Source organism: Paroedura picta, chromosome 7, assembly GCF_049243985.1.
Source record: "Paroedura picta isolate Pp20150507F chromosome 7, Ppicta_v3.0, whole genome shotgun sequence".
Classification (NCBI taxonomy): Eukaryota; Metazoa; Chordata; class Lepidosauria; order Squamata; family Gekkonidae; genus Paroedura; species Paroedura picta.
The window spans coordinates 29339260-29355887 of NC_135375.1; the positions used below are offsets into that span (position 1 = coordinate 29339260).

At 40.4% G+C, this 16628-nt stretch overlaps 1 protein-coding gene across 4 annotated transcripts in view; it reads left to right on the plus strand.

The window, feature by feature from the left end:
* The window catches only part of IPO11 (importin 11), a 92477-nt gene that overhangs the window by 28391 nt on the left and 47458 nt on the right, over window positions 1-16628 (plus strand). For all 4 annotated transcript variants that reach the window (XR_013233053.1, XM_077347211.1, XM_077347209.1 and 1 more), the window contains exons 10-22: window positions 880-1072; window positions 1179-1331; window positions 1588-1631; window positions 2482-2572; window positions 3831-3878; window positions 4480-4585; window positions 6169-6295; window positions 7883-7916; window positions 8049-8089; window positions 9337-9453; window positions 11302-11415; window positions 13207-13322; window positions 14730-14806. Coding sequence is in view for 3 of the 4 variants with exons in the window: in XM_077347211.1 (XP_077203326.1) it covers window positions 880-1072; window positions 1179-1331; window positions 1588-1631; window positions 2482-2572; window positions 3831-3878; window positions 4480-4585; window positions 6169-6295; window positions 7883-7916; window positions 8049-8089; window positions 9337-9453; window positions 11302-11415; window positions 13207-13322; window positions 14730-14806 (1261 nt within the window). In the remaining variant the exon portion in view is untranslated. The remainder of the gene's footprint in view (window positions 1-879; window positions 1073-1178; window positions 1332-1587; window positions 1632-2481; window positions 2573-3830; window positions 3879-4479; window positions 4586-6168; window positions 6296-7882; window positions 7917-8048; window positions 8090-9336; window positions 9454-11301; window positions 11416-13206; window positions 13323-14729; window positions 14807-16628) is intronic.

Genomic DNA, 16628 nt, shown 5'->3' on the forward strand with positions numbered 1-16628 from the left:
CAAAAGTGCATTTTATCCTTCCTGAGTTAATAATGCTTTTGTGGATTTCCTGTGGATTTCCTTTGGACTCTGATAATTGAGAAGAAAGTTCATGGTGCATACTGAATTCCCCTTTTGCCTGTGATTCTGGGTGGTTAAATGTAGCAGTACTTTCCCTCTGAATAATTAACAAGGCACAAATCCTGCTTCTCTCTTGTTTCATTGTTCAATACATACAATGGACTGCACTACTTCCTTTATGTCGGTCATTGCAGTGACTTGTAATTTGTCACTAGAATGTTGAAATGTAGAAGGTGATAGACTGATTTTGTTGAACAATTAGGTAGAATAGTACCTGTAAATTTTGTCTGAGAGCATGAGAAGCTTTTTTTTCAAAGAAAGGAGAAAGGAGAACTAGGCACTTGAGCCAGCAGATTCACTAAACCTGTGTTGAGTGGTAGCTCTTCTGACAGTCTGTTTCTCTTGACTACTATGTTTAGAGAAAAAAGAACTACCGTATTTGCCAGCGTATAAGACGACTGGGCGTATAAGACGACATTTCTACTCAAAATATAGAGTTTGTTACATTACCTTACAACTTTGTCTATCCCAACTGAAGTGCACCCGGCGTATAGGACGACCCCCCACTTGGAGGCATGTTTTACAGGGGGAAAAAGTAGTCTTATACGCCAGCAAATACTGTAGATCTCGTCATGCGGGGCTAAAATGATTGATATTTCCAACCAAAAGAGCAAGTGTGCAAAGATGATTAATGGATCAAGGGTTACTAGAAATGACTATTTCTGTTAAGATTTCAAGTTACCGTATCTCTTAGATTGGATTTGGGATGTTTATTTCTGCTATCATTATCCTCTTGTCTTTCTCTCACTTGACTTTCAGCTTTTAGACTTCTTGGACCAACATCCTTTTTCATTCACCTCTCTGATTCAGAGATCTCTGGAATTTGCCGTAAGCTATGTCTTCACAGAGGCTGGTGAAGGAGTAGTGTTTGAGCGATTTATTGTCCAGTGCATGAATTTGATTAAAATGATTGTCAAAAACTATGCGTACAAGCTGTCAAAAAATGTGGAAGGTAATTTGACTCTATCCCTGATTATGTCACTTTTGGAATGCTTAAAAACTTTGGTTGCTGTATATTAAAGAGATTTATTTGAGACCGTGTGAAATATTTATTGCAGACAGCAGCCCTGAAACGCTTGAAGCTCACAAGATAAAGGCATCTTTCTTCACATATCCAACATTAACAGAGATATGCAGGCGATTGGTCACTCACTATTTCCTGTTAACTGAAGAAGAACTGACAATGTGGGAGGAGGATCCAGAAGGCTTTAGTAAGTATCTATGCATTATCAGTCTCTTTTCTTTCTTTCTTTTTTTTTTAGCAGTGTGTGCTCATTATCCAAAATGTTGAGAAATAATGTGCTGGCATAACTATTAATAGCAACTACAGTATTTTTATGTACCAGAATTGCAAGTTCTCGGTTAAACTCTGAACTTCTGTGCTCAAATTTGTGAATCACTAGTTACAACTATTAAAGCATGAGGTATTTGTAGTGTAAAACCTGTCATCTTGTGCTTATGTTGCAGCTGTGGAAGAGACAGGGGGAGATTCTTGGAAATACAGTCTGAGGGTAAGCACCCAGATATAACTTAAATAGATATCTAGCAAGCGGATGAACCATACTGCTGTCTTTGAAGTATATTTTAGGATTTAATCTAGAGAAAAAGAAGAGTTGGTATTTATACCCTGCTTTTCACTACCCGATGGAGTCTCAAAGCAGCTTACGATTGCCTTCCCTTCCTCTCTCCACAACAGACACCTTGTGATGTTGGTGAGGCTGAGAGAGCTCTGACAGAACTGCTCTGTGAGAACGGTTTTAACAGAACCGTGACTAGCCCAAGGTCACACAGCTGGAGTGGGGAATCAAACTCAGCTCTCCAGATTAGAGACCACCACGACTCCAAGCTGGCACCTGGAGTACGTTGTTATAACTTTCCCTCACCCTGGCAAAGGCATTCATATCCGTATAAACCCCAGACAGACTAAGGACCTGGAGACTGCAAAAGTATTCAGTCCTGATAAAACACCAGGCAGATTAGGAACCTGGACACTATGCAGCCCAAAGGATTGCCCCGGCCATCTCGGCTGCTCTCTTCAGCAGTCACAGAATCTCCTGAGCAGGAAGAGGAGTGGCATGTAGTGGTCTCCTGGGCATAGAATCTTCCATCCTCCCAATATTCTTGCCATTTGCAGGTTCAATTCCCGGCATCCAGTTAAAAGGGTCTCTACCTGAGACCTTGGAGAGCTGCTGCTGTTCAGAGTAGATCTTAAGATACCAACAGCCGATTCATGTCACTAAGCGTGTTGATGTTTTTGATTAATAGCTCTATCTGGATTTTATTTTTAAACTGACTTGGTAAATCTGTTTTTGCCTTCTATCATAAGTGCTTCTGTGTTGTTGTTGTTGTTGTTGTTTTTAGCCCTGCACAGAAGTGCTCTTCATCGATATTTTTCATGAATATAATCAGACTCTTACTCCAGTACTTCTGGACATGGTTCACAGTCTACAAGGTATGTTGCATTCTAAAATTGTGTGATGTGTAGAATGTTCAATTAATTCTTCCTTGCCACTTCTCACACTCCCTAGACTGCAGAAATGCTTGCGAAGAGATTATCTCTGTAGCTTTTCACCACCTCTCAGTGCAGTTTCCCTGTGTGAAATCTCTCTTCCTCTCCTTAAAGGTGTAAGGAGTTGGTCATGCTCCAGTCTTATGTTCAACAATCAAAGCAAGCTTTACTTGTTTTGCCATGCCAAGCTATTGCTGAAATGCAGGGCTGGCTCTTACAGTTCCTGATAGAGAAGGGCTAAGCGACACGCCTCAGTTCCATCCAGCTCATGTCATTCAGTCTAAGGCTGCACACTCCAGGTTCAACTGAAGCATTGCTTGACTAGGTTCATGTCTCTTCCCTGTCACATGTGTCACTACTAACAGGATCTGTATAGTAACATTGCTGGTCACCCTCGCCTTGTTGTCACCAATGTGCAAGTCAAGGTCTAATAGCAAAATAAGTGAAATAAAGTTGCTAATTGTGGTATAAAAGTTGGAGTCTGTGTGTCCTGTTGAAGTTTGTTTGTGTGTGTGTGTGCTTCAATAGAAGGCAGAAAGCTCTGAAAGCAGGATTTACCAGGCTAACATTGTCTGTAAGTTTTACAGTCAAAAATATAGTATGGCTTCACATTGTGTCTGAATTAAGCCAGATTCCTGTTCTGAGATCTGCTGAATTGTCCTGCCCCGAATCATACAAAACACAAGGATTGGTTGCATATCCTGCATCTTCCTTCATCAGACTCTGAGACATCTGAAAAGTCAATAGTGGTAGTAAGGGGTGGGTGGGGTTGAGGGTAGACTTTAGGCAAATAGGGGAAGGCTGCAATAAAGGGGGAATTTGGTGGTGAGAGGGAATTTGCTGTTCTGCGGGTGGCATTTCCATTAGTGTAAGAGAGAAGTTGGAACTAATTGCCCCCACAGCCCACCAGTCAGACTATGATGCCTTGGCGATCCCTGGCACCAGCTTTTCAGTTTCATGCAGGAGGAGAGCAGCGCTCTCTAGATGCTTGACCTTAGGTGTATGAACTGTGTCCTCAGATGAGGATATAAGGCAGGATGAATGAAATAGCCCTGTTCCCTATGAGTGTCTTGGCACTTAATTATAGGAAAATATACTCTAGTACCCATTGTATTAGTAGCTGTTAGTGTAGAATTAACTCTTCTTTGCAACCTGTCGCCTGGCACCTGCTCTGTAAGAATAAAATTCTCCTTTATTTCAGGTCCTACCCTTGTACATGATACCCAAACTCTGCTGATTAAAGATGCTGGTAAAATTCAATTTCTCTTATTTTCTGTGAACAGGTCCTTGTTGTTTTCTAATAAATTCTAATAATTGGCATTATTTGATTTTGAAAAACAATATCCAAATAAGCCTGCCAGAAAAGCTAGAATGATAGTCTTCATGGTATATTCCGTTTTTGTTTCCCAAACCCTCTTTCTGGGATATGTATGCAAGGTTATTCAGGAGAAATAGAGATAAATATGTTTTTTAAAAGCAGTAATCAGTAATTGGTCAGATGGGTGAAAAGCAATTGATATAAATTGTGAATAGCCATAATTACTTAATAGACCCTGCATATTTAAAGATTGCATCTTGACTGGAAGATGTTGGAAATAGATGAAAAGGGATAGAAATCTCTTCTGTTTCTTTTTTTTCTGAGACTACAGGTAGATCAACTTTGGCAATCCAAAACAGCACTAGGTAGAAATGACCTTACTCAGCATCAGTTCTTAATTTTCTGAGTATTACTTAACATTCAGTTCAAACACAGTATTGTAAATAAAATTTCTCTTACACAGAGGCATTTCATGTATTTTTGAATAATCTATTTTTAAGGAAATAAAAATCTACATCTTTCTCCCCTGCAGTGTATAATGCAGTTGGACTGGCAGCGTATGAGCTGTTTGACAGTGTGGATTTTGATCAGTGGTTTAAAAGTCAGCTACTAGCAGAATTGCAAGTAACTCATGACAGGTAATTCAACTAACATCTCTTATCTCTTGGCTTTTGAAATAAATTTAGTTAAGTTTGATGGTAAGATTCAGAATATTTATTGCTGTGAACCGCCGCGAGACCACTGGAAGAGCAGCGGTATACGAATTGAAAAATAAATAAAAATAAATAAAATATGTTAGGTCTAAAAAACACCCATAAAATCATATTTTTGGTTATGCTTCTGAATATAGATTTAACCTTCATGTTAACATTGGCTTCCTTTCCCCCTAAAAAGTTAGATACAATTTTAGAGTTGCATAGAACTCTTCAGGTTGCTTGTCCTGCTTGTCCTTCAGCTCCGGAGTCTGGACTTGGTATTAAGTATTGCCAAATATCTTCCTTGGCTGTTCTTGCCTCCCTTAATTTTCCTCCTTTAATGTGCAGCAGACTGTATGCAGCTCTGATGGATTTGAGGGAGGGAACAAGCTCTTTTTAAAGGTAAAGGTAAAGGCATCCCCTGTGCAAGCACCGAGTCATGTCTGACCCTTGGGGTGACGCCCTCCAGAGTTTTCATGGCAGACTCAATACGGGGTGGTTTGCCTTCCCCAGTCATTACCGTTTACCCCCCAGCAAGCTGGGTACTCATTTTACCAACCTCGGAAGGATGGAAGGCTGAGTCAACCTTGAGCCGGCTGCTGGGATTGAAATCCCAGCCTCATGGGCAGAGCTTCAGACAGCATGTCTGCTGCCTTACCACTCTGCACCACAAGAGGCTATTTTAGTGCTATGCAAAATACCCAATATTTACCAGGCCCCTGCAGCTTTATATACAGTATTTATATACAGTATTTCCAGGACCTGGAAAGGCTGCAGGCAACTGTTAGGGAACTCACCGGCAGGGGCAGCTCTTATGTGGCAGGGATCTGCAGATTCCAAGCGTTGGAGGGAAGTGGAAGGAGGAGGGGGTTGTCAGGGGTGGAGGACTGAAGGCAATTGGCTGGCCCCTGGACAAACAGGTAAGCTGGTTGGAGGATGAGGCACTTGGGGGGCAGGACAGCTGCCCAGAGTGGGTGAAGCGCTGAGTGGGTGTTAAGCCATGAAACACACTCCTCCTCCAAGCCCTTACCAGGAATATATTATGTGGAACAGATGTATAATGGACTAAACTTAAATAAGCAGAATTTTTATCTCTGAATTAATTATGGAGGTTTTTTGTACTTAGATAAATGGAATTTATGTTCTATAAGTGTGCATGCACGCTAAAGTTCACACCTTGAATAAGTATTAGTTGGTCTTAAAGGAGCCATTGGACTCAAATTTTATTTTACTACTTCAAACCAATATGGCTGCCTGTTTGAATTTATTTTTAATGGTTACTGAGAGCAACTATGTAGGGTATGGAGATTAGCTAATACTGGTTATTTTTAAAATATATATGCCACCCTTCTGCATCGGCTCAAGGCAGCCCACACAAATTAAAAAATAATACAATCATATATGTAACAAACAGTTTAAAATTTAAAAATCCATATAATTTATGGATAGAAACTAAATTCCTAAATGTATTTTGAGATATTGGTGTTTAAGCTGTTGAGGTTGATACAATTTATACTCTTTTCAAGATATAAGCCAATACGTCGACGAGTTATCTGGCTAATTGGACAATGGATTTCTGTGAAATTCAAATCTGATTTAAGACCCATGTTGTATGAAGCAATCTGCAGTTTGCTTCAAGATCAAGACTTGGTGGTATGTACATATACTATTTTCTTTGACAAATATTTTATGCTTGCATATGATGTACTTTGCCATTTTGCTCCAATTTGCAGACAATGTGAGGTTTTGATCAAATTCTAATGTTAGGGCTATCTGTAGAGTGATGTGCTTAGACATTAATGGAGATTGTGTAGGACAGTGTTAGTCATTCCTTAACCTTGTAGCTAGACACATTTAAACTCTTTTATAATTTGTGAAAGGGACCATGATCAGTAGTTGAGCATCTGTTTCGCATGCAGAAAGTACCTAATTCAATCCCACCCATGTCCAGTCAAAAGGAAGAGGTAAATCCCAGCCCACATCTGTTGACTGTGGTCATGATCATGTGAATTTTACCTGAAGGTGTTGTCTCTGATTGGCCAGGATTCAAAGAAGATCACATGAGCTTGAATTGCAATGATGTTTTCTAAGGAGATTCCGCTGAGAACAGTGTTCTCGTTCACTACAGTAAGGTTGAGGGCATGAACCATCCCCAAAAGAGCTATCGAAATCATCAATCTACACATCATGTAACGGGCAATTATATAGCATATACATCAAAACATGACAATAATGGAACTTTCAACATATAAACCTCAAGTACAAATGTATGCATGCATTTTATCTTGTTAGATAAAGTATATTAAGAGTAAGAGATCTTTCAGAACAGTATTCATACATCATTAAAATGCACACTAACAAAGATGAATTAGCAGACTATTTGGACAGCTGCTACTTTCAGCATAGATTTGCAGCATGGATTCAGCATGGATTTGCATTATATATTAGCTATGTTTACTTCCCATTAGTATTTGGATCTGTTTGAGAGAACAATCTTCTGTTCTCTATTTTTAAGACGCGGGTAACCGTTTCATGATCTGCTGTGAAATGTAGGTAATTTTCATGATTTGGTATGAAATAATATTTATAAATTCAATGAGAATGCAGTTGAAGCTGCTGAATAGGTAGTTCTGACTGGCAGGTAGTTTAAATAGAAGGGGGAAAGCTTTGAAAAAGACTAAAATTTTAATAAAGGAGATAAGAAACACAACTGCAGGGCATATTAGTCTGAAACGAGGCAATATTACTTTGAATAATTTCAGCCATGGACTTATTTGACAATATTAAATTTGTCTATCTTTTCTTATCCATGGTATAAGCAATAGCAAGTAACTTCCAAATACAAAAATAAACTACCGTTTTATCCTCAGCTTCAAAAGTTGAATGCTTGTTTCAGGTTCGAAGAGAAGTTACTTAAATGTGTTCTCTTTAGTGATATTAATTTCAGGTTAATTAAAATATTATACATGTGTTAATGTGCCAAGCTGAAATCAGAGAGGAAAAGGTGACAAAAGACATCTAGGAAAATATTGGAGGATTGTCTAAACAAGTTCTTTACATGATATTCTAATTAAAATCACTGCATTAGGTAAACCTTTTCTTTTGTGTGCTTGTGCTAGGGAAAAGTATCCCCCCCCCCATGTAAAGATTACATATTGGAAGGCATGTTGATTGGGGGGGGGATAAATAAATATAGTATGTTAGGAAAAAAGACACTTCACGTTTTTTTCCCCCTTTCAGGTCCGTATTGAGACAGCTACTACTCTGAAATTGAATATCCTTTTTTTCATGTTGAAAGTATTCTGATCCAATTCAACAATGAAAATAGTTTGAGTCTCTGTTTTAAAATATTCATTGTTGTGCACTACAATTGCAGAGATTTCAGTTTTTCTTAACAGCATGTTACCTGTGGATGACTTCGAGTTTCGGACAGACCAGTTTTTACCAGTAAGTATTTTCCTTTTTAGATGGAGATGAATAGCTCAGCTGAAGGAACAGGGAAGGGGAGGGGGGTGTTCTATATTTGGTTTTAACTTCGAAAGTTGTCACTTTGTTTAATGTTCCTTTTTCCCCCGGATTTTTTTAAAATGCTAGTACTACAACTAATTTACATTCTTAAAGGTACTTAATTCAGAAGCAAGGGATATGGTTAAAATTAAGTATCACGTCCTCTTGGATTTCTTGTTGAGGAGGGAAATTTGAAGTTCCTTAAATCTTCATGTGCATTTTTTTTGAAAGTGTTGTAATAGAAATCAAATATTTGAAGTCAGTTGCAAAATCACTGAAGCATATTGGCTTCCTGCTGCAGGTAAAGGTAAAGGTATCCCCTGTGCAAGCACCGGGTCATGTCTGACCCTTGGGGTGACGCCCTCTAGCGTTTTCATGGCAGACTGAATATGGGGTGGTTTGCCAGTGCCTTCCCCAGTCATTACCGTTCACCCCCCAGCAAGCTGGGTACTCATTTTACCGACCTTGGAAGGATGGAAGGCTGAGTCAACCATGAGCCGGCTGCTGGGATTGAACTCCCAGCCTCATGGGCAGAGCTTTCAGACTGCATGTCTGCTGTCTTACCACTGCGCCACAAGAGGCTCTTCCTGCTGCAGACCACCTTACAATTGCATGGTAGGATTGCAAAGGGGTATTCTCAGCAGCCTGTGACTTGAGCAACGTAAACATTTCCTTGTCTTCTGAAGCTTTATCCTCTTACAAATTCCGATTTATAGCATGCTACTTGACAGCAGAGAGTTTTATAGTTACACATAACTGATAAATATTATTAAGACTGTAAAATCAGGACATAAAAGCTTCTTTGGTGAATTTAATGTATTCCAGTTCAGTTATGTTTCACTTATTTTAAAACTAGCAGGAAGCTTAGAAGAAGAGGCCCCACAGAAAGGAAGGGTAGAGAGAAGAGAGTTCAGGGAAGAAAGAGGGCAGGAAGTTGAGGAGAAAGAAGGAAAAGAGCAGCAGGAAAACCTCACTTAGAACCTAAGAGGAATAAATCATGTGCAGTGAGTATTAGAAGAGAGGATTTGTGAGGAAGCTTTGAAGGCTCTACGACTTTGATCCGTGGCATCATAGACCACAGATCAGAAGAGCCACATGGTCTGGTATTTCACGGGGCCTCTGGAAAGATCAGTTAACATCTGTACTCCTGGTGGCCTTATTAACACAAGTTAATTTGTTTTTTGCAGTATCTGGAATCCATGTTTACTCTGCTCTTTCAGCTACTTCAAGAAGTTAGGGAATGTGACACTAAGATGCACGTTCTTCATGTTCTCTCTTGTGTGATCGAAAGAGTCAATATGCAGGTAACTTGATAGCAGAAAATATGAAATCTTCTGTTCTAAATTCACAGGACCACAGCATATAGTATAAATCAGTAAGAAGATCTAGGTAACTGCAATAGATATGCTCCTTTTTCCTTTGTGCTACATACTTTTATCACTGTCAGTTTTTTTATTTTTCTCAGTCCTGTACAAGCCAGAATTTTTTTCTCATTCATTGTTTGTTTCTTGAACATGCAAAAAATGGTAAGCCATAGCCTTCTATATACAATATTATGTACATTGACTTCATACATAGAAGAGAAGCATGATAGCCCCATTCCTGCCTACACGCAGTTGCTTATTTGTGAGCATGGAGTCTAGACACATAGGAAGCATATGCATGCAAGCTCTGTCTCTGTGATCAAGGACACTGTCTGTTTAACATGTCTTATTACAGGGATGAGGATGGAGTCTATGGGGGCACACACCAACCATTCTCAAAAGCTGGCAGGTGCAGAACTGGTTGGAGTTGCAGAAACAATACATTTGTATGCCACGCATGCTAATTTCAGTGCATACTATGTTTGTGGTGATTCTGTGCACACATCTACACACACACACACACACACACACACATTGAGTTGGATCTAGACTAATTTAGCAATTTCCACCAATCCCTCTGTATATAGTCTTGTAAACCCCTCAGCACCAGGGAACTCATTCTCCCATTTTCTTTCCACAATCCCAAATAACAGTCAGCATATCAGAAACGTATAGGTTGTCCTTTAAATGCATAGCTTTTTTACAGTGCCAGTTCCAGAAGTTAACCACTGCCTTATAGCCTGGCGTGTTCACTTCTCATCGCCTCCACTGGCTCCTACCTAGGTTCTGGGCTGCATTTCTAGCCTGTGCCCTTACTTTCTGCAAGGTTGCTGTTGCTATCCCACTTGGCTCTCTTCTCAGATCTGCAGCTAGGCTGTTTCCTTCCTTAGGGCTGTGCTCCTAAGGAAGCCCAGGGGTAGGGTGCCCTGGACTGTGACAGAGACCCCCTCAAATGTCTTTCCTCAGGGGCTTCTATCTGAATCCAACCCATAGTAAGCACATTTCCATTCAGATAGTTTGTGACTTTCAGCCCAGTAATAGTTTTTTTTTTTGCAAAGAGATGCCATGCTACAATCTTAAACCTGACTTTCTGTTCTGATAAAATGTGGATTAGGGTTGGGTGCTTTGGCGTCCGAAATGGCCATTCGCACCTGAAACAGCCAGCGGCACCGGGGGGGGGGGTGAGGGCGCAGGCTGCTTCGGGTGCAAACAGCCACTGAAGTACCCAACCCTAATGTAGATGTCTTTTTCCTTCTGAAAACCTTTCCCACCATTATCCAGTGTCTCCAGGTAAAGGATCTGGCAATGGGTGAGTTGAAAGGCCTCTGCCTGAGACCCTGAAGAGCAGCTGCTAGTCTGAGTAGACAATGCTGACTGTGTAAGACCAAGGGTCTGATTCAGAATAAAGCAGATGAATACGTTCATGTTTAGTAGAAATCATTAAAAATATATTTTTTGATGAATAAGATTTGGTTTTTATACCATTTTTCACTGCCCAAAGTAGTCTCAGAGTTCTCTCCCCAGAACAGATACCCTTTGAAGTAGATAGGGCTGAGAGAGCTCTGACAGGACTGCTCTGTGAGAACAACTCTAATACGACTGTAACTAGCCCAAGGTCATCCAGCTGGCTGCATGTGGAGGAGTCAAACCCAGCTCTCCAGATTTGAATCACTACACCAAGCTGGCTCATGAATGAGCTTCTTGATTCACAGTTAATTGGTTCATAGATATTGGGTTTAATTTTAGAATTGATGTCTTGAAACAATATCACTTTGATATTCCTTACAGATACGACCGTATGTAGGATGCTTGGTTCAGTATTTACCATTACTTTGGAAACAAAGCGAAGAGCACAATATGCTCAGATGTGCTATTCTTACTACATTAATTCACCTTGTCCAGGTACAGTATCTGCAACTTTTTTTTAAAGTTAGTTTGTGCATTATAAGTATGCTGGTACAAAATTGAAAATGTCCATATTCTAAAGAAAAGCTAGAAATCAACTTTACTAGTTGCTTGATTGGAAGGGAATGGAAGGCTCTAATTCTTATGTGAAGTTCTTCCATTCATAAGTTTCCTCAATGACTTTAATCTGACCATAAGGAATAGTGAACAATGATGCTTGCTGATGTAGGATCACTGAATCATGGGGTTTTAGACTTGAGGGGTTGATATCGAGTACATAGGGATTTTTTGAATATTAATTAAGCTGAGCCTCAATAAAAGCTGATTTGTTTTAGAGATCAGGATATTTAGCTATACTGAACAGCTGGGGCCTCCCAGCTGATCCTCTCAGGTCTGCATGTGGTGGCAAAAGACCACGGCACAGCAGAAGCCCTCTCATCCAGGTCTGCATGCAGTGGTGAGAGATGCAGATCCTCAGGACAGTTTCTCCTGTGGCACAGTTTAAAGCATGCCACAGGAGATGCTAAGTGCAGGGAGTTGCAAGTTCAAGGAGAAGCCAAGGCTGGCTTTTTCTTTTCATCCCCCCCCCCCTTGCATGTATTCAACCCCCCAAAATCCAGGGATTCTGAAATATCCCAGATCAGAATACCATACCAGTATTTGGACTCTGCATTTTTTGGAAATACCAACTTTTTAAATACATTCCTGCTTCACATTTCAGCAAGACAACAGATTGTTGTCTTTAAGGCCATATGCAGTGAGGGACCTGCATATCTGAGGGACCGCCTATTGGAATGTCCCCCCCCCAGAGAGCCCTTCGGTTGGCCAACTAATTGGTGGTCACCAGTCCCAAAGGAGTGTGAGTAGCCTTGACCAGGACTAGGCTTGTGCACCAGGAGTCTGATCTGGACCGATTAGGCTTTGGCACCCATTAAAGTACATGGAGCCATTGACTTTAATGGGAATTCTGGTGTTTCCACCTTTCCTGGGGCCTGGGGGGTGGGCTTCAGTTACAACCTCCAAACTTTCAGGGTAGTTCCAGGAGGCTCTTCCCTGACCCCTCTCTTAATTTCACAAAGATTAGGCCACAAGGTCCACTTCCAGGGGTTCCGAAAAAGGGTGCCCCCATCTCTCCATTCTATCTAATGGACTATAGTCTTCTGATTCACTGATGGAATGCTGGAAAAATGAAGATAAAGGGTTAAGAGAAGAGAATTGCCTTTGTGCACAGGCAGAGTTCTTCCACTTACAAGGGGGGAAATGGTATTCAGCTTTTCCTGAGCTGCAAAGGCTGAATACCATTTCCCCCTTTGTAAGTGGAAGAAAAGGCAATTCTTTTCTCTTAACCCTTTATCTTCATTTTTCCAGTGTTCTGTCTAAGTAGACAGCAAACTCTCTGCATTGTTGTAACTTTGTTTCTTGGAGATTATATTCTCTTGATTCTCATAATATGCCAACCTTTCCTTATTTCGGCATCCAGTCTTTTACACTGGAAAAAATGAGGGTTACTATTTTTGCCATTTGATAATCCCACCATTTCCACACCTAGCTTTTGATCGTGACAATATTGTATCTAATCCTGAAGATTCTATGTTCAGATCCCTATGCAACTGTATTCTAGGCAACAAAACCTACCTATTTTATTTATTCCAAGTGGCTTGGCTTTTTATAGTGTTTAGTTGTACCATTCTGTTCTGAAACTTTTCAAACTGAAATAATGAGCTTTTAATCCTATCAGTCAATGGAGAAGCAACAGCAAATATTTATGTATTTTGTCATTTCTTTTAGGGCTTAGGAGCAGATAGCAAGAATCTTTATCCTTTCCTACTCCCAGTTATTCAGCTAAGCACTGACGTTTCCCAGCCCCCACATGTTTATCTTCTAGAAGATGGATTAGAATTATGGTAAGCTTGTTTTCTTTCATGCCGCTATCCAGAGGAAATCAGTATTTCTTTTATGGCGTTGTGAAACGTATATCATGAACTCTGAATATGAGCCTTAAATGGTCTGGGGCCATCATAACTTCAGGATCATCTCTCTCCATAGGACCCCTTCAGATCCTTTTGTCTCCATAGGACATCTTTTTGTCTTCATCACAGGGCCTACAGTGGGTGCCTGGTCCACTAGTAACAGTCTTCTTAGTAGTTTCCCTGCCTTCTGGAGCCCCTGGGAGGTTCTTGCCCTGTAGGACCTATTAAGGTTCTGTGAGGCATGCAAGACTGTTTCATTCAGCATCTAATTAACTAAGAGAAGGGTTGTCCTGATTATTTCCTGAGCCGATGACTGGTTGAATTTTTAATTAGAATATATTTGATTGTATTTACTTATATTTATATTTATTCAGTTTTATTATCTATTTTTAAGTTTTAGTTTAGTGTTGTGTATGTTGTGAACTGTCCTGAGTCCTCTGTTGAGGAGAGGATGTGGGTCATGAATTGAATAAATAAATATTCGATCACTCAGTATTTGCAGCTTTTTCCAGTGAATGAGTCCTAATCTTTAGAATCAGAGCAGAGGACAAATTCATTTCCTACATGTGGATTTCATACAGATCCTGTTCTCTGCTACCAACAGGGACCGCTCGTCACGGCACTGATAAAGCTGTTCTGATCAAGCAGTGATATCAGGGCTTTCTCAGCCTCACCTCCCTCACAGGGTGTCTGTTGTGGGGAGAGGAAAGGGAAGGAGATTGTAAGCTTGAGACTCCTTTGGGTAGAGAAAAGCAGCATATAAGAACCAACTCTTCTTCTTCAGTTTTGTCCACATCTTTTTTTTTCAAGTCCATATCCTTTCTCCCATAGTTTCTAGCTGTTGTACAGAGCTAAGGGATTAAGGGGTTATTCAAATGTTTTATAGACTGTTCCATGTATTGTTCCTATGTTATTATGTAAACTGCCCTGAGTCCCCGGGGAGGGCGGTATATAAATATAATAAATAAATAAATAAATGTATGGATAAGAAGAGTGAAGATGAGAGAGGGAAGGAGTTTATGGGATCTTTAAACCACATTAATTATGGAACAACATCAGGTATATTAATTGGTAATATGGTAGCAGTTCACTATATTAGTACTTCATTTAGATCATTTTTTTAGTGATTTCCCCCAAAAATGCCATAAACATCTGAAGCCCATTAACCTCTATTTAAAATACTGTTTTAATACATTTGAATGGCAAACTTGGAAACAACTAACTTTGCAAGATGACCAGCTTTTGTTGATTTTAGGAAGCTTCAACAATAGTAGGCCAATGTACCTTTAATGTTTAGATTAAAGATAAGTGTGGTCTGACAATACTATCTTTTCCCATTAGGCTAGTAACATTAGAGAATAGTCCCTGCCATACTCCAGAGCTGCTGCGTATTTTTCAGAACATGTTTGCTCTTCTTGGTGAGTATCAATATTATAACCTATGTAGGAATTGAAAAACTATGATTTTGAGCTATATCACTTTTTAATAAGAAAAGTGATTTATTGATCCTTACCTTGTTCATCTATACAGGCCAAGAAGAACATTGTAATAAAATCTGTCACTACTTTTAAAAGCTGAAGTGCATTTTCAGTAATTCATAGGCCCTCTCCCAGGCAACAAAATAATTTAAATTTTATTTGTATTAATTGGTTTAAATGTACTGATGTGTGTAAAGTGCTTAAGTGTGGTGCTGTAGTATTAATGCTTATATTACAGGTTATCTAAATAATCCCACTGTTTGGTATATTAAAAAGAGAAATCAGTTATGGCACTTTAGGATTTTTTATTTTTCAGTTCAAAGGTCAAAGTTGCCAAATATTTGTTTTTTCATTGACCAGATATAATCTTCTGGAAAACATGGTATTTTGTAGAAGGTTTGAGAGATACCTATTTATCTTTTGTTGTTGAAAATATGTATATTTCACTCTAATTTATTTATTGCATTTATATCCTGCCACTATGGCATGAAAGTGGCATATATAAATGTCCCCATGCAGGTACAATTGAAGCCCCTATTTGCTTAGCCTCAACAAGGTTGTGGCATCATGGGAACATATGAACCTTTTAAGTACCAGGTACAGTCCAAGCCCCTATTTGGTTAGTCTCAACAAGGTTGCAATATCATGTAAACATGTGAATCTTTTAAATACCAAGTCCGCTATTGTAGTGAAGAATACTGTGGCTCAGTGACAGAGCATGTGTTTGCCTTTCAGAAAGTCCCAATTTCAATCCTTGACATCTCCAGTTAAAAGAATTCGGTCATAGATTATGCAAAAGACCTCTGGCAGAGACCCTGGAGAGCTGCTGCCAATCTGAGTAAACAATATAGAACTGATGGACTGGTTTACTGTAAGGCAGCTTCATGTCTTCAGGGAAGGCCTTTCTCAGTATCTGCCCCCTGAGATCCTTTAATTCAGTGGTTCTCAACCGCTGTCAAGCTGCGACCGCAACTGCAGCGGGGGTGGCATGTGCACACGCGCAAGCGCATTGGCAGTTGCACGACAATCTGGAGGCGGTGTGAAGGTGGTGTCATGAACCCCGATTCATGCCCCCTCCCTTGCTGTGGCCTCTCCGGGCCTAGTGTCATAAAACTGTAAATCCTTTCCTGAATCCTAGTCTCCTCTGCATTCCACTGATGTTGCCAGCGGGGCCCCCTTATCTGGCTGATTCCAATGACCTTGCTGGGCCAGCGGAGACAAAACAGAAATGTAACTGCTAGGATCAAAGCCAAGCTATCTGGGCCGGCTGGGAAACTTTGCACCTCTGAGTACCTCTTGCTCTCCTGCCTAAACCATCAGCTCCCCTCCCCTATAGAGTGACCTCTGTAAAAATCACCTAATGTCTATTGTGCCTTTGTATCTGCCAAGACCTTTGCTCATTGGGTCTTGGCTCACATCTGTATTTCATACTCTCTGTTCAATAAAGCTACTCATTGGATCTTCACCTGCCTTGGGATCCTGGATGTTCCTTTATCACGGACTTTACTGACAGGGCTTGGCCTGATCCCTGACTGGTGGCCAGTGCCGTGGCTCTGCTGCCTTCACCTGCCGCAGGCCACCGCCAGCCACTACCACAGCAGCCACCAACCTGCTGGCCCAGTGGAAGGGGCCAGGTGACCCGAAATGGGGTCGGGACCCCAAGGTTGAGAACCACTGCTTTAATTGAGGACATCAGAGATTGAATCTGGGACTTTTTTTGCTGCAAAGTATCTGCTGTGTCATTGAGCCGCAGCCATTCCCT